Source organism: Manis pentadactyla, chromosome 5, assembly GCF_030020395.1.
Source record: "Manis pentadactyla isolate mManPen7 chromosome 5, mManPen7.hap1, whole genome shotgun sequence".
In the NCBI taxonomy this organism is placed as follows: domain Eukaryota; kingdom Metazoa; phylum Chordata; class Mammalia; order Pholidota; family Manidae; genus Manis; species Manis pentadactyla.
Genome location: NC_080023.1, coordinates 92,021,471 through 92,040,317, shown reverse-complemented (window position 1 = coordinate 92,040,317; position 18,847 = coordinate 92,021,471). Strand labels below are relative to the sequence as shown.

General features: G+C 38.9%; 1 protein-coding gene across 1 annotated transcript in view; it reads left to right on the top strand.

Moving 5' to 3' along the window:
- The first annotated feature begins 1,157 nt into the window (after positions 1-1,157).
- COL25A1 (collagen type XXV alpha 1 chain) overlaps positions 1,158-18,847 on the top strand; it is a 468,658-nt gene continuing 450,968 nt past the window's right edge. Inside the window, exons 1-2 of the mRNA XM_036920918.2 lie at positions 1,158-1,462; positions 2,537-2,606. Coding sequence (XP_036776813.1) covers positions 1,166-1,462; positions 2,537-2,606 — 367 coding nt within the window. The 5' untranslated portion in view covers positions 1,158-1,165. The remainder of the gene's footprint in view (positions 1,463-2,536; positions 2,607-18,847) is intronic.

Genomic DNA, 18,847 nt, shown 5'->3' with positions numbered 1-18,847 from the left:
TTCAGAGTGGAGGATCCGGGGAGCTAGGGCTTTCTGCTTCCCTTCTGAAGGCCATTTCTCCTTATTTCACAGGGATGAAAGGGGCGCAGGGCCGACTCAGTAAGCGCCAGAGTCGCCGCCCTCCCTCCGCAGACCCCGCCGCGGCCCCCAGCCCAAGCCGGAGCAGCAGCCCTAGGGGGGCGGGAGTTACTCTGCAGGGGTGGGGAAGGCCGCCAAGCTCCTCTCCAGTCACGGTGGCCGCTCCAGCTATTTGCATATATTATGCTAATAAGACCTCCTGCGGCTCCCTCCCGCGCTCCCCGCCGGCTGGGGTGTTCCCCCGGGCCGGCCCGCGGGCTGGGTGAAGGTGAATGTATTATGATAATGACGTGGGCTTCCGCCGCGGCCACGGGAGGTAGGAGGGGGCGTCGCGCGGCGGGAGCCGGGGGCCGGGGGAGGGACGCCGCGCGCGGGGCGCGCGCGCACTCAAATACTCGCACACCAGCATCCCGGGCGGTATTTAAGGCTCGCGCACGCGAGGCTGCGGAGACACTTCGGGCTGCCGCGAGTTCAGCGATGAGACTCGCGTTTGCTCCTTGGGTTATTTCGTTTTCGTCTTTCTTCTCCCTTTTAGCCACCCTTTTTTGCGCTACGCTCGCGCGGTCTCTCTCAGCCTCGTGCCTGGAACTGAATCCAGGTGGGAAACAGGTCGGCGTGCGGAAAAACACCGAATAGGTAGAAATAAGGCAGATTAACAGACGCAACAGGTCCGGTGCTCCGAGGCGAGGGCGAGCGGCGGTCCCTCTCAGCGCCTCTCCCGCTGTCTCTTGGACCCTGCGCGGCCGCTCTCGGGACCCTCGGAAGAGGTGTCCATCCTCTGAGGGGCCAGGAGGGCCATCTGGCAGGGTTTCATTACAGTTTTTAACCTTATTGCCACCAGTCTCCGCATTGGGGGTGCTTTTCACTCCCAGCTGGGAGGGGAGGATAAAGCGGAGGATGATGGTCCACGTCTGCTGGTCTCGGCGCTGAGGAAAGCGGAGCTGCATCTCCGCGCTCCGGCTCCGACTCCGCCAACTAGTTGTGCAGCCACCGGGACTGAACTTTGGAGGAATCGTTCTTTTTCTTTCAAGATTATTGGAAGTGGTAGAGGGTGGGAGGTGAAACCAAGGCAGCCTACCCAGCCACGATGCTGGTGAAGAAACACGCAGGGAAAGGAGGGGGCCGGGAGCTGGGTGCCGAGGACCCCGGCCCCACTGGACAGCGCTGTGCCCGGACCGTGCCCCCGTGCGCGGCCCTCGCAGCCCTCCTGTCGGTGGTGGCCATAATGTCTTGTTTGTACCTGGGGGTGAAAACCAACGATCTCCAGGCGAGGATCGCCGCTCTCGAATCCGCCAAAGGGGACCCTTCCGTCCGTCTGCTTCCTGATTGCCTGGATCAGCTCAAAGCAGTGGTGCATGAGAAAGTGGAGCGACTTCTGGCTCAGGTGTGAAAGGCTAGGGTACTCTGCATGTGGATAACATCTTGCACAGGCGTGATTCTTGTACACGACCAGCCTCTACCCTTACTCTACGCATACTTGATGTGGCTGGCTGTGCATATGCTAGGCGACCAGCTGTGCTCACTGTAGCATATATTTGTATAGGCACATCCGTTGGTAGCACCTTTTCTGTCTCTGTCATCTTCCCTCAGTCTTCTGAATGTTTGCATGCGAAACATATATGGAGGACATACAAAATGCGGAAGGGTGGGCCAGAATGGCAGGCTGGCATTTTATCTCTAAATTTTCTGGAGTCCAATGTTAATCTTTTCCCATTAAGTAGAGAATATTCCTTGCAGAGATAACATCTGCTGTATCCTTCAGGTGTTGTAAGAAGGTTAGGGCCATAGGTGTTATTAATATACAAACCATAACACTCTTGAAGGTGGAATAACCCTGTATATGATTTTAAATCAATCACACATTGAATGTTTTCAAATAAGACGTTTAAAAAGAAAAAATAGTAAGTTAGTTTTTATAAAGAATGCAGTGTCAGGGTTTTTATGACTGCAGAGCCATTGGAGTTGAGAGTTGAAAGGAACCTACATTATGTCTATCAAAACCAGGGGTGGCTTCCACTAGTCGGGCTTTTCTGGAACTTTCTCTTCCTATAGGGAGGCTGTTTGGCAGTAGCTGCAGTACATGATAAGCAGTTTACCTTGATGTATATAAAATATTGGCTGTTCAAAAACCCATCATTTACCTAGAACTTCAACGTGTTAATGCCTGTTTTCTACATTGACTACATATGCCTGAGTTGAGGAAGAGGGTGGTGGTAGTTGAAGAATGGGGAGAGATGTTCTATACAAGTCCAATAGTCTTGATGCCATGTCAACAGTCATTTTCTTTTTTTAGAGTTTGGGTACTATTACCTTTCGACTTAAGTCCAAGGACATATGTATATGTTACTTGTACAGGCTATCAAATGCTAGCAAATCAAGCATATGGCCAGAAGTCCCTGAAGAATCCTTTTCTCTACAATGCTGCTGATGGTTGTTAATAACTCTTCTTTTTCTACAGAAATCCTATGAACATATGGCTAAAATAAGAATCGCAAGAGAAGCACCTTCAGAGTGCAACTGCCCGGCAGGTAAAATGGAACTTACTTAACCAAGGTTTCCTCCATAGCAGAGCATTTTAAACAAAGGTTCCATGTCTGTCAAAGTCTACTGGTAATAATAGTAAAGAAAGAATGCCGACCCAACTTAATTGAATGAAATCAACATATCTCAGTCAAAAGAATGGCAAATAAAGCCCCAAATACTATTTTAAGTAGCATACCAAGATCTGTTATGAGAAAGCAAAGGAGATAGAGTTAAACACCAAGAAAAATATGGGCAAGGTGATGTACAAAGGCGAAGTTCTCAGATTCACAGATTGAAAAAATTTTCATTAATTTCATTTAATTTCAATGTCTGGTGAAAGGACTGTAGAACACCTTAGATTCTGACTTATCTGGTGGCTAATGTTGCATTAATACAGGTTTCCATTTGTTCCCTTTGATATATGATTATGTTAGTAAACAATCTTAACTCCTCTGCCTGCTTTGATTCTTTCCTATCAAAAAGGTTCTCTCTCCTATCCCATAGTTAGCAGTGAGGACTGAAAGGAAATTACTTCTTTATTTGAGCTGCTTGTTACAAACTATAGCATTTTCAATGACTTCTCAGAGAAGACTTAGATTTTTACCATTTTTCTCTGTAGTTTTAGGGCACTGTATTAATGACAGCATATTAGTAGAAGGATGGAGAACAGACACATCAGTGAATTAAAAAACCCTGAGTAATTATTAAATCTTCATTCATAAACTTCATAGTCTTGGTAGTTTATCATCTCTTGACCTAACAATTTAGAAGCGCTTGAAATATGTCCATTGCAAAACATCTAGTGGATCCAGCTGCTAAACGCCATGAAAAATTCCTATGAATATTGAGGCTTTTATTTCAGATAATTGTTGGTAATGCATTTATAAAATTTAGCTTCTTTTATGATCACCAATGGAAAAGTGAGCTCCTACACTTTCTTTAATGTTCAGGAACATGTTACTTAGATACTCATATATATGGAGAGGCTAGTTCCTGTATTTTTCATATTCTAGGGATTTTTTTCCCTCATAATAACTGGTTTTGACACAGCTAAGCCAGACCCCATCTTTAGAAATTTCAAATGTTAACTCCTGGTTGTACATCATAAAATTTTTATTGTTTATGTTCTGCTCCATTGTGGACCATAATGGAGCTGTATTTTAAATAAAGCCCTTTCCATTGAGAAGACATATTCCTTAGGTAACAGGAAAACAAAGAGTTAATGTTTGACATCGTAGGTTTCATTCGTAGTTGTTTTAAGTTGGGAAAGACTTCAGAACTCAGAAATTCAAGGAAGCCACTTTTCTAGTGCAGGAATTAACTTGTAACAACCTCATCAGCTTGCAGAGATTATTTAAATTCCCAAGACAGTTGGTACATGACTTCACTGATCATACCACTTAAAGTCCAGTGTTTTCTGTAGACAGTACTGTTGCTAGCTGTGTGAAAAGTAACTTGTGTTTAATTAGTAAGGTTTTTAACGTACTTGGTAAGAAGTGGAGAAGTGACAGCCACAGCACTGAATTCGTTTTTTTGTGGATTTATTCATGTTTAATGTAAGCTTATTGATGTTCAATTTGTATTCTGAAAGAAAGCCATTACACTTAGAGTTTACCTTCTATTATCTAAGGAGATCATTGTGAACCATTTTTCTTCTTAACATATTGATTTAATAATAAATGATGATTTCTCCATAATAACAAATAAATACCAAATGGGGATTTCCTTGGCGTTTTTGTTGACTCAGTGATGGCTGCTTTACTTTCTTGCCACCACTAGAGCTCCACATTACATCAGTTTTCTCCAGGTTGCTTGTGAGGTGACTGTTTGAAGGTGCACATTCCAATACACAGAATCAAAGTGGTTTCTTACTGATAGATCACTGTTATAGCAACACTCTCTTCTGCTTGTGGAATAATTAGACATCATCGAAATAAATTATGTTGAAATTGGTATCTTGGGGGAAAACTAGCTATTTTGTTATGGTCAGTGAGGTATTGTCTTAGGGAATGGCCAAGAGGATTAGAAAGGAGATACAGTGCTTCCCACCTGGTTTGGCTCTAACTCCGGTTTGCAGTGACTAAGAGTTGTCACCCAGACATCTGTTTCTAGGGCAGAATGAGACAAGTCTGTGACCTCAGCTCAGTTCCTGTGGACGGATGCCCACCCCTTGAAGTTGACACTCTTGTTGACAGTCTCTATCACAGAGTCCTGAATTGATAGCATAGGACTAATGCTGTGTTGTTTGTGTTCACTTGAATCGCTTTTGATAGAACTCAGTCCCAGTGAGGTTTGTCCAGGTAGGCTACAAGGAAGTCAAGGAACTGATAGATTTTTTTTTTTAACACAGGAAGGAACTTCCGTGGGAGAGAGATGGGAAAGACTATTATTATTGAATGGTTTCTAATTGTAGGAGAAGCACACTCTTACTTACTTTTCACAATGATGCCGAGAATTAAGTATTAGTAATCTCATTTTACATATGAAGAAACCGGACTCAGAGAAGGTGAATAAACAAGATAGTAAAGGCAAGGTCAGAAGTCATGCCCACATCTGACAAAATCAAAAGCTAAGAATCTAATGAGAAATAGAGAATGAGTATAGGGTTTGGAGGTGGATGTTTCTGAGGTGGAATCCTGGGTCTGCTACTAAATAACTTTAACCTTGGCCAAATAATGAACTTGTCTATGTTCCAATTTCTTCATCTGCAAAAAAAATCCTACTTTTGTTGTAGGTTACTAATTTACCCAAATTCTGGCATATTAATTGCTGCTAATTAGATGATAGCAGCTACTACCCTTTTTAATATATTATGTGCTACCTAGCTGTAATCTTGGCTAGGGGGACACATGATGTAGGTAGGAAGACAGACCTGGAGATGTATAACTTGCTCAAAACCAAGTGGTTAATTGATGGCTATTTCCGGACTAGAATACTGTGTATAATTAAACAATTGTCTGTGGATCACTCATGCAGATAATCAAATGAGTCAGTATCTCATGGTGCTATAGCAATGAAATTGGTTATTTATAGATATTTATATTAGTCCCTTAAATTATTTTTACCAAAATTGCAGGAAAAACTTTTGACCTTGTAGGCAAACCATGATGGAAGTAAATAGAACCTGCGCTTAAAAGAGTATGGGGCTATTATAGAATGTCTTTACAATTTTGATACCAGATATTTACAAAAAAGAAGTACTTAGCTTTCTGATTAATTTTCACACTTATTTTTAAATAGCTCTATTGAAGTATAGTTTATAATTAACCATTTTAAGTGGATGTTGTAAATGTTTCTAAAATAAATTTGTGGAGTGGGCAACCATCACCACAATCAAATTTTAGATCACTTTCATCACTCCAAAAATTCATGTTTGCTTTTTTCATGTGCTCAGGAGAGGCTCTGTTTTTTGAATATTTGCTTTAAAGGATCCTAAAATAAAATTTAAAAAGCATACAAATTGGAGCTCTGTTTAGCAGAATATTAGATTTAGCAGTGGCTGAACCATGGAAATTCAGCTGGCATTTGTGGCTTGGCCTCCGTAAAACTTGACCTTCATAGGAGAGGAGAAATTGGTTCTCTGCTATGGATGTAGAATTCTGTTTTTGGTTCTGTTCTTGGAGTTCTACATTACATACATATAAACCAGGCACATCTGTGGGAGCGTTGCTATGTTCCAACTGAAAGAGAACGCTGAGAGCCAGGCAGCCAACCTACAGCTCGTGAAGTTTGTGTACACTTCACTCATTAGTAGGGGGTAACTGCCCAGGGTATTAGATGCAAGAACCACTGTTGAACAAGGGACAGAGAAGGTGAATGGGCAGTGAAGAATATGGAGTTCTAAACCTGGCTTTGTCATCAGCATGTTCTACAATCTTGGCAAGTCATTTCCAAGAATGACTTTTACAGACTCTACGTTCATATCCCCAAGATAGGAGTATTACTAGAATGACTTTTGAAAGGCATATGTTAACTGTCCTCATTGAACCTACATTTCAATGAAGATGACAGACATTTATTTAAAAATGACATGAATTTACAGTCATGATAAATGCAACCAAAAAGAAGAACTGTGTGCTTTGGAGTACATGATCAGAATTCCTTCCATGTTGTAAATACTAAGGATTTTTTGTTTTCTTGGAGAGGATAAGAGAGAAATTCATGGTAGGAGACACCAGAATATGAGAAAATTTCACTTCTGATTACAAATAATACTCTAGCAATGGATATAAACTGATTTGTATAGCTTTACCTAGTTTTTCCCTTTCCAAAAACTCAAGGTTAGATGAAGGGAAACGCAATACCTGATCTACCTACAGTGATACCCAACTGAAACAAAAAAGGGGCTTTAATATAAAAAGGGTTATGGTAGATACGATGGTGTTTGTTCTTCTGCATTTCTCCTGAAAACAGTGAGATTCAGGTTGAATAAGAGTAGAAACTTCCTGCCTGGTGATACTGAACAGTAGCAGTGGACCTAGTTCTTCTACATTCTCTGATGGCGATGAAGAATAGCACAGCTAGTCATCTGCTTGGAGAGTTTAGCCAGAGATAAAAAAGATGCACTAGATAATTTCTGAGGTCTCTGTACACTCTCCAAGTCTGTGAAAGTGATACAAAAATATATATATGTATATAGGCAAGTAAAAGTACATCTGATTCATAAGTGTGATACAGCCTTTGGTGACTGGGTTGGTGGCATCTTCTCTTTTGGGTGGAAAGAAATGTTAACCATAGCTTTAAGGTTGTGCACCCTTTCCCATCATATTAGAAGACCTATAAGTTACCTTTCTAACATAAATTTGCTTTATCATATAAAATATGTATTTCCTACTAACATGGTTTTTCACTTATACTGTATGTTTTTTCCTAACCAGCTGCACACAATGAATGGGAAAAGTGTATCAAGTACAGCATAATAATGTGTAGATGTTCAATTATGTATGGTAAAGAATAGTCAGAAACAGTTTGCAGAAAGAAAGCAAATTAAAATGCTATAAATGTTATTTAAATGAAATAGCAGGCATTCCCTTCCTCTTGTAAGGACAAACAATACAATGTGATATCATGTGCCTCAAAGCATTCATGTTAAATGGTTTTCAGTCCTAATGAATACAACAGTTTGGGTGTAACATTTTGAGTTGGCCCACTAGTGACAGCTGGCAAAATGGCCTGTCCCCAAAGCAGTGGGGACAAATTGCCTCTTAAAACAGTGTTCTTGTTTCTTAGCTTCTCTTCTGTTCTTTTGTCTAAAAGTTATTAAGAAGCTAATTCTTCAACTGTTCTTTTCTTTTTCTTACCTTTGTACTTCTGTTTTTCCATGAGCTGGGAATTATTTAAGAGAAGAGCATAAATTCTGCATAAGGGTTAATGCATTCTAGCTCATCTGAAGAAAGTATAGGTACAAGTAACCTCTCAGAGCCATAATAATGTATTGTGATTCTGGTTGGATTATAACTGTACAATCAAGTACATAGCATTAAAAAAAACACAGTTTGAATGTCAAAATTAGGTTTAGGAATGGAGAAGGAAGGTATCCTCTCATCAAGATGAGGTAAATGGAGAGATGGTGGGGAAACATGCTAGAATCAGACTGTTTTACAGTCTGGGGGTGTCCTGCTTCAGGGGGAACCTCACTAGACACTCACAAAAATAACATCACTCTATGTTACCTTGAATGGAAACCATCCAAACCCTATAATGAAAAAGTGTTTTAATACCATCCTACCACTTATTACTTGGTGGTTTGATGGAAGCTGAGAATGTCAAAACAATGTATGAGTTAGTCTGGGCTACAGGCTGTAGCCCAGTGTGTGACTGCTAAGCATCAGAGCACCCCCACCCTCCCTGGTTTGCCAGTATGGGTAAGGTTCTATGAAGTGGTTTAATGTACTATGATATTTAACACTCTTTTTCCAATCAGTGTTCTAAATAACTGTGGTATACCTGCATACTGAATCCTTCAACATGTGTAATTTTTATTTGGGATGTGCTCTGCCATCTTAAAATTTAAGAAGTGTTTTAAATTGACTTTTACAAAGGAGGAAATGCAGAAGAATGGGAAGCAGAAGTAAGTGGAATTCACTTAGAAATTAAAATTGAGCACTGTTCACTGGTATATGTATTCCTTCAAATGACTGCTCTGTGTGTCATTTAAATGACTGGATTTCTTGATGAATGCCACCAGATGGCAGGCACCTTTGTTTAGTGACTGCAGAGAGGAGCTGAATAGTGGGGCTGCTTCTGTTTTGTCAGCTTCTTCCCTACTACATTCCTAATGGACTTCTATCTCTTGACTTCCATTTGCAGTGGAAGAGACTAGTGGGGGCAACAAGTATTTTCTTCCATATATGTGAAGGCTAGAATGTCCTATCAGCTTTAATATATTTAAAACTAGTAAATTTCATATTTGTGTTAGTCAAAAAATTAATTTAGTAGAAAGACTCACAGATGTGAACTTGAGGCCAGTGTTTCAATGGCTGGCATAAATGAACTAAATGTAATTAAACTTACCACTTGGGGATTTTGTGTTCATATTTTGTCATTTCTCAGACTCAAGGGTCATTTGGAATTTTGACATCATTTCATCTGGAGTCTCCTTTTTTACTTCAGTTACCACATAATGTGATAGTTGAAATGCCATCTTTATTTTTTCATACTGTGTTCCTTAGTCTGATCTGCCAGGAATGCCAAAAACTCTGTTCATTTGGATATTAATAATTTATATTTTTAGGAGTTGTTAGGCTTCTGTATTATGTACATAAAGCTTTTGTTCTTATATTCTAAATGTGGTTAACACATATTTAAATACAATTTTCACATTTAGGCTAAGTGGCTGAGTGAATCGGATGAATTGTAGACAGCTCTAGTTTATGTTATGATAATATTGAGAATCAGAATGTCTAACTAGAAGTAGCCTGGACATGGCACAGATAGAGTCTATTTTTCTTTTCTTTACCAAGGAGTTCACATGTTAGGAGAAGGAAAAGCCACCCATATCCCATAATCTCTTGGAATCATATCTCTTTACCTTCATACTTGGTAAACCTGGTATTTTAGAGTTTCTGTTATAATGTGAATCTGGACTATGGTTACAGAGTCAAAGGAATTCTCCATTATAGCTCTGTCTCTGATACTCCCTTTTGTTCTTATAACAGCTAATGTGAAAGGATAATCTCTTAGAAGTCCCTCCTTCAGGTCTATTACAGGACTGCAGGGGTGTTCTTAAATATGATCCTTAAGATGCTAGAATTGAGTATGACTGGAAAATTGACACAGCTCTCTCCCAACATTCTTGTATCTTAGGAATTCTGGCAGCTCTCAAAGTTAAGTTGTTTGTAATACCCATTTAGGAATAATGAAACTCCATTTTGTATCTCAGGGGCTTCAGAATCCAGCTGGCATTTTTTAGATGTACATGATATGATCATAAGATAAAACATTTCCATAAACCACATACAAAAACCAACCTTTTGACTTTAAAGTCATGCTCGAAATGCTGGCAGATTCTAGGACTAAGTTAACTTTGGAATACTAAAAATAGTTTTTTACTAAAAGAGTTAGGGCTCAAGGTTAGAGCTGATGAAATTGGAATGGAAACAAGTTTCTTAAATAATTGCTTTTCTGAGGATGGTCATCAGCCTGGTTGGGGGTCAGGTGAGTTAAGTGGGTCAAGGATTAGGTGACCCTTCTGCGCTGATCCTATCCCTAGCTGCTAAGTGGACTTACGGACTAATTATATTCCATTTCCTGAGGGAGTCGGTTGGGAGTCCAATTTTACCAATCTTATTTATAAGCTCCATGGCTGAGGTTCTGTTTTGTATCTCTGTATCCCTAAGGCTTATTGCAGAGTTCTGGATGGAAGGTTTTCCATAAAACCTCATAATGAATATAATGAAAATCTGTCAACTTGACTTGGTTGAGGACTTTTATTGTGGTTTATCTCTTTACATGTTCAGTTAACTCATCCTCGTGGCTTTTTGACATTTTCTTTGAGGACTTTGTGAGCCATAACATATTAAAGCTGATACAAATCTTGGAGATCAAGTAGTTGAGCGTTTTTCCAACATTTCTTAAAGAGGCCAAACCTTTTAATCTTATTGGAAAACCCAGTAAATGAAATAAGGTACATTTGTTAGCTATCCTGATGGACCTTGAAAGTCAAATGGGACAGAGGCCAACACCCTATATGCTCTTCCTTCTGTTGTTCCCCTCTCTCCCCTCTAGCAGCCCGTGATTATCACCAAAGAACCTTAGGACTCTATGGGATACTTTTAGAAAATTCCTGAGAGTCCAATCCCCAGTGTGATTCCAGCTTCATGTCTAGGGATATCATATACTTTTCAGCACAGAACTGATCTCCAAAATTCTGGAGCATTGCTAGGAATGAAGGAAGCAAAATTATTTAATAGAATGGATGGAATCCAGAAGTGACTATTAGTGTAAAATAGTCTATTTAACGGGTTATAGTAGTCTAACAAAGGAGATGTAACCATAGTGGTAGCAGTGGGAAGTTGGGAAAATTCACTGTGTAATTGAGCATGGTACTGTTCATCAGAAAGTTAACATTCACTTCATCCTTTTTCTTAAAGTTATGTATTTTTTAAGCCTTGAAGTTGCAGTATTGTTTCTGTTTTATAATGATAGTTTTCTGTGTTTTTTCAAATTTCTTTCTTTGTATTTTTTTCTTATTCTGTAATTCTGGATATTAATGTGGGGCCTTACCATCAAGTTATACCAATCCATTGCTTTTTAAAATATATTTACTTAAAGCAGTTGATTTTTTAAACTAATAGTTAATAGTTTTCAAAATGGTATATGAAAAATAACTATCCCTCAAGTTATTTAGAGAAAATTTATGTTGTGAGAAAACTGTTATCAAAGATGCTTCTAAGATCTTTGAGACTTCATTTGATTTTTGTTGTGTCAAACTGATGATGATCATTATTTAAATTTAACTTGACAGTGCAATGAGGATATATTAATTGTGCATCTATTTTTAAATAATAGAAGGAAAAAACTTCAGGAATTAATAGCCAACAGGGAGTGATACACAGTACATTTCAGAGAAAGTGTAAATCTGGCTACAATCATACTGTAACAAGTACTGCAGAAGGAAATTTGAAAGACAATACTCTACCTCCCATGGAAATGAATGTCCACTGTCAGCTGCAGTGACATTTACTGTATGAGAAGCTGGTTGTGAACTGTAGTTTGGCCAAGCACAACGCTTTCCTCAGTAGTCTGGTTGGAGGGCAGTAGAATGACACTGCCTCTGTACATGTTGTTGAACTTCCATGAGCAATTTATTTTCTCTTTAATACTCCAACTATGGGCTTCCAGAAAGTCTGGGAGAGAAACTCTTCATTTTTAAACTACTTCAGTTACTTGGCCTTCTGAGAGAATATAACTATCACTGAAGCAGCAAAGATTGGAAGGTGAACCAAGTACTAAAGGCTGGAAAGATTGTAAATGCCACCCAAAGTTTATCATAAGTTGCAAAAAAAGAGGTTTAACCAAGCAAATATCCCTAAAATTAATTGCTAAACCATGTAGATATACTGACAACTTCCCAGGAGTTTAAGCAGCAAGACTGACAGGAGTGGCTTAGTACTACTATACTTGTTATGCATCTGGAAGTTTTTAATAAAGGAAAAGCTCTAACATGGTGAAGTTTCATACATAAAGAAACCGGGGCTTGTATGTTCAGGTATACAGTTTCCTTCTGTGCAGAGTTATTTAATGCTCTAAATTTCAGCTACTTCTGAGGATACTTGTCTGAGTATTGGTTTGGCTCTGCCATCAAGTTCTGTGTGAGGAATGCTAAGTGTTGGTAAAATTTATGTTACTGTTGTTGGAATATTAAATAAAAATTAATTTACTTTTATGGCAGAAATTATCTTTGAATTGAGAGCTCAGAGGTATACTTTCTGTTTTCTATGTGTGAGCCCATAACACACGTTAGACTCAGAATGTGTTTTGTTCATAAGAACAGAAGCTTTCATTTGTTCGAGCAAAAACCCTTGCTTCTAATATCAATCCTTAACAAGAAATCCCAGAGAAGAGTTCTGTGGTCAGTCACATTTACCCCCTATGTATATATGTGCACCATACATCATTCTCATTCTTTTCAATTTTTACAAGTCTCCATTTTGTCTAACTGTAGCCATGTGCCACTGGCATTTTGAACATTACAGGGCTTTCTCACTTATAGGATATGATGAAATGACTCATGTTCATTGAATCTCTGAAAACCGCGTGGCCACAGCAAACATCCATTGACAGAGAAGTGATTCTCTGCCAGGCTGTCAGTGAACAAGCCTCACCCTAATGCAGTTTGTTACTGCAGAGTAGACAGGATTGTGTTTGGGATGCAGCCATGTTATCTATGAATCTACAAAAATGGAGGATCTCCTGTACCCCTAAATAAGAACTCTCATGCTAGTCAGCCCACTTTTCTTTCTCTCCTCCCTCCCTCCCCTTCTCTAGCATAAATATAAACTCTCTTTTGCCTCTGTGCTGTTGATGACACTACCTGGCTCACTGTCCACCTCTAATTTGATCAGTCAGGGGCTTTATCACCCTTTGTCACCCAAAAACCCTATGCCTTTCTAGGGCAATAGCTATTCTTAGGATTACATCAGCAGCATAATTGAGAAAACATCAATGGTACATGTCAACACTTCTCTCACATTTCAGCAAGTAACTAATTATCTCAAAAATTACTGTTGAAAGGTAACTTTCAAAAAAGGTAATATCTATAGTTTCAGAATATTGAAACTGATGTATTAAATGGAGGCAAAACAGGATTTTCCACAGTGAGGGAGGCAAGTCAGAAAGAATCACATTCAGAAAGAATTTGCATGTCTACAGAGAAGAGTTATTTTGCTTTTTTATTAGTTACCTACAACTTACAGAGTTTTAAAATAGCTCCCAAAGAATCAGAATCAGGTAAGTGGAAAGGGGGCTTTAAATGATGTGTAGCTTTCATTAGAGCATGTATTTCCCCTGTATTACTGAAGCAACTTCACAGGAAAAAATTCTTCAGGTAAGCAGAAAAAATATTTCTTTCATTCTTTAGTGTAATAATGGTTGTTTATTATTCTGTCTCCATCCATGTTCCTATCTTACCAGTTATGTGGTACTTAATTTTCTTATTGTTGATAAAATTAGTTATTTAAAGGACAGTTACTTTCAGTTTGGCTTTATATACTAGACCCACAGGGGTAGTGATAATTGCTATCCTGTGTTATTGGCATGCTTTACACAAGTGGCCTTTCAGATCCTAACACTGAAAATTTGTTGAAGGTGGGGACTGCTTTGGGAGACTCAGCTTCCTATATTTTGATATCAGTGAGTAGTTGCACTACTGTTAAAGAGAGTTGCTGACCTTGCCCTCGTGCTCTGGGATAGGCTGCCCACGTGGGTAGAGTATGTACACGGGCCACACCAGCCTCAGTGTGAGCTTGTGGTTGCCTCTGGGATTTTGTGCTATTTTGGCCACCTTGGCTTTGACTTCACATCCCTTATCTTCTAGTTTGGTTTTTACTTGGGTACCTCCATCCAGTTCCCATCACATTCATCATGTGTTGCTCCTTCAGACAACTTGTCTTTAATCTCTACTCTAAGGTTTATTTGCCTGTTCTTGGCCAGTTGTCTCTCCCAGTAGCCCGTCGCATTTGATCTTGCGCCTCTACCACTTACGTCCCCACAGCGTTCACTTTATCAGCACTACAAGTGGCTCAGCCTCAGCTGCCCAGGTATATGGGTGCTTTTCTGTGCTCCTCCCTGTATTCCGTTGCTTCCACCTCCTGGCTCTGCCCCCTGGGATTTTGGCAGAAGAATGGCTGAAGGAAGATAATGGCCCTGCCCATACATTGTAGGAAGAAAGAAAGAGTGGCAGTTGAGGGCAGGTGGGGATATGCATCTGATCTTCATCCAGATTGGTGGTCTCTGTAGGGAACTATTCCCTTTATTCAGAACCAGCTTATGTTCTGGCACTCTCATTCTCCTAGGTAGACAAGAGAGTTAATTATAAATATTAAATACTTTGAATATCAGTATCTAAAACTTACATATTTTTACATATAATGTGTGGTAATTGACCTTTGTATTACCCAGCTCCTGTCAACTCTGGCAAAGGTGAGAGGATCATGCACCTCATAGTCTTTAAAAAATTTTTTCATTCCATCAACTAATAAAATATTTATTGTGATTTACTGTGGGTAAGACCTCATGCCATATACATTAGTATTTAAAGAAAGAAGTAGGCTGAAAGCTCTTGTCAAGGAATAATGGTGTCAAATATACAGACTGAAGTCTTCAAGAGAAGTAAAAGCTACCAAAGAATAGGCTCTAGCCAACTGTATCCAGTTTTAATGGATTTAAAACTATGATGAAAATTGGTATTTGAACTCATAATTCCAGTTCATTTACTTTTTGTACTTTCAGTGGTAGCAACATGTTATTAGAGAAGATGGTATTTGAATTTTTCCTTTTTTTGAAGGAAAAGTATGAAGTTCTCTGATGAGTCTTATGATTCAGTGTAGAAATGCTGGTGGTACACCAGTTAGATGGTTTTTCTGAAGAAAAATAATTTCTTGTCAGTTAGGTGTAACATTTTCAACCCTTCCCCAGGCTACCTTCATGGTAGTTGTTTTTAAGGAGACTTGCTGGCTCTCTTAAACATTGAATAAGATTCTACGGCCATGTTTTCTAGTCAAGACAGAATCTCTAAGTCTTAGCTAGACTCTTGGGTTGTAAAGAGTAGCAGTTCACTCAGGTGACCTCAAGTAATAGTGCTGCTGGGATTCTCAGCCTCATCACTGTTGGCATTTTGGGCTGGCTGATCTTCGTTGTGGGGCTGTTCTGTGCATAGCAGGGTGTTTAGCAGCATCCCTGGCCTTTGTCCACTAGTTGCCCGTTGTACCCCCTAGTTTCCACAGCCAAAATGTCTCCAGACGTTGCTAAATGTCCCTTAGGGGTCAGAATCACTCCCAGTTGAGAACATTTCTTTTAAGGATACCCAGTGAATAAGAAGTTGGGAACATCAACTCTGCAGGCTCCCTAGAATTGAAACGGTGCCCAGTATCCAATTTCTTTCCCAGGGACACTTGTGTTCCTAGTTGTTATGTATCTTCCCAACGCAAATTGATTCACATTATTCTTTTTTTTTTTTGAGAGGGCATCTCTCATATTTATTGATCAAATGGTTGTTAACAACAATAAAATTCTGTATAGGGGACTCAATGCTCAATGCACAATCATTAATCCACCCCGAGCCTAATTTTCGTCAGTCTCCAATCTTCTGAAGCATAATGAACAAGTTCTTACATGGTGAACAAATTCTTACATAGTGAATAAGTTCTTACATGGTGAACAGTACAAGGGCAATCATCACAGAAACTTTCGGTTTTGATCACGCATTATAAACTATAAACAATCAGGTCAAATATGAATATTCGTTTGGTTTTTTATACTTGATTTATATGTGAATCCTACATTTCTCACATTATTATTATTATTATTATTTTTAATAAAATGCTGAAGTGGTAGGTAGATGCAAGATAGAGGTAGAAAACATAGTTTAGTGCTGTAAGAGAGCAAATGTAGATGATCAGGTGTGTGCCTGTAGACTAAGTGTTATTCCAAGCTAGACAAGGGCAATAAAACATCCACGGATGCAGAAGATTTCTCTCAAAACGGGGGGTGAGGTTCTAAGCCTCACCTCTGTTGATCCCCAATTTCTCACCTGATGGCCCCCCTGCGACTGTGCCTGTCTTAGGTTGTTCCTCCCTTGAGGAATCTTACCCGTCTCTGGCTAACCAGTCATCTTCCGGGGCCATACAGGGAAATGTAAAGTTGGTAAGTGAGAGAGAGGCAATATTGTTTGAAAGGGTTAGCTTTTTACTTCTTTGCAGATTTATGCCCTGTGGCTTTTATGCCCAGTATTTGTCTTGAGGTATCTTTATCACTTGGAAGAATTATGATACTCGGTAAATTCAATTTGAGGCACGAATTCTATTTAAGGGTTGTAATTAGGAAGGAAGAAGAAAAGCTATAGGAGTAGCAGACAGAAGAAAACATGGGAAGATTGATTATTTCTTTGACATATCTTCTTGTAGAGTAACTTAAGCATGTATAGATTTTAAACTACTAATTAAATTGTGTACACACATTAACATAATAGGAATACAGTTACATAACCAAAGCAGACCTATAATTACCAGCCATCTCCAGTGAAACCAAGAAAACCAGTTAGGCACCTTAGGCATTTGTGAAAACTTATCTATGATATGGTGGATATTGTCCAACTGAACTTGAACAGTCTGAGAGAAATCAGACAAATTAAAACAACCCATTCTTGGGGACTGTTCACATCCCATATGTTCTTTTTTTTTTTTTTTTTTTTTTTTTATTTTTATTTAATAATTATTTTTTATTGAAGGGTAGTTGACACACAGTATTACATTACATGAGTTTCAAGTGTACAACACAGTGGTAGAACATTTATATACATAATTCTAGGTTCCAGCTATCACCCTACCAGGCTGTTACAATATCTTGACTATATTCCTTATGCTATACATTACATCCCGGTTACTAATTTATTTTACCATTGGAAGTCTGTCCTTTTTTTTTTTTTTTTTTTTGTGAGGGCATCTCTCATATTTATTGATCAAATGGTTGTTAACGACAATAAAATTCTGTATAGGGGAGTCAATGCTCAATGCACAATCATTATTCCACCCCAAGCCTAATTTTTGTCAGTCTCCAATCTTCTGAGGCATAACAAACAAGTTTTTACATGTAGAACAAATTCTTACATAATGAATAAGTTACATAGTGAACAGTACAAGGGCAGTCATCACAGAAACTTTCGGTTTTGCTCATACATTATGAACTATAAACAGTCAGTTCAAATATGAATACTGATTTGGTTTTTATACTTGATTTATATGTGGATACCACATTTCTCTCTTTATTATTATTATTTTTAATAAAATGCTGAAGTGGTAGGTAGATGCAAGATAGAGGTAGAAAACATAGTTTAGTGCTGTAAGAGAGCAAATGTAGATGATCAGGTGTGTGCCTGTAGACTAAGTGTTATTCCAAGCTAGACAAGGGCAATAAAACATCCACGGATGCAGAAGATTTCTCTCAAAACGGGGGGTGAGGTTCTAAGCCTCACCTCTGTTGATCCCCAATTTCTCACCTGATGGCCCCCCTGCGACTGTGCCTGTCTTAGGTTGTTCCTCCCTTGAGGAATCTTACCCGTCTCTGGCTAACCAGTCATCTTCCGGGGCCATACAGGGAAATGTAAAGTTGGTAAGTGAGAGAGAGGCAATATTGTTTGAAAGGGTTAGCTTTTTACTTCTTTGCAGATTTATGCCCTGTGGCTTTTATGCCCAGTATTTGTCTTGAGGTATCTTTATCACTTGGAAGAATTATGATACTCGGTAAATTCAATTTGAGGCACGAATTCTATTTAAGGGTTGTAATTAGGAAGGAAGAAGAAAAGCTATAGGAGTAGCAGACAGAAGAAAACATGGGAAGATTGATTATTTCTTTGACATATCTTCTTGTAGAGTAACTTAAGCATGTATAGATTTTAAACTACTAATTAAATTGTGTACACACATTAACATAATAGGAATACAGTTACATAACCAAAGCAGACCTATAATTACCAGCCATCTCCAGTGAAACCAAGAAAACCAGTTAGGCACCTTAGGCATTTGTGAAAACTTATCTATGATATGGTGGATATTGTCCAACTGAACTTGAACAGTCTGAGAGAAATCAGACAAATTAAAACAACCCATTCTTGGGGACTGTTCACATCCCATATGTTCTTTTTTTTTTTTTTTTTTTTTTTTTTATTTTTATTTAATAATTATTTTTTATTGAAGGGTAGTTGACACACAGTATTACATTACATGAGTTTCAAGTGTACAACACAGTGGTAGAACATTTATATACATAATTCTAGGTTCCAGCTATCACCCTACCAGGCTGTTACAATATCTTGACTATATTCCTTATGCTATACATTACATCCCGGTTACTAATTTATTTTACCATTGGAAGTCTGTCCTTTTTTTTTTTTTTTTTTTTGTGAGGGCATCTCTCATATTTATTGATCAAATGGTTGTTAACGACAATAAAATTCTGTATAGGGGAGTCAATGCTCAATGCACAATCATTATTCCACCCCAAGCCTAATTTTTGTCAGTCTCCAATCTTC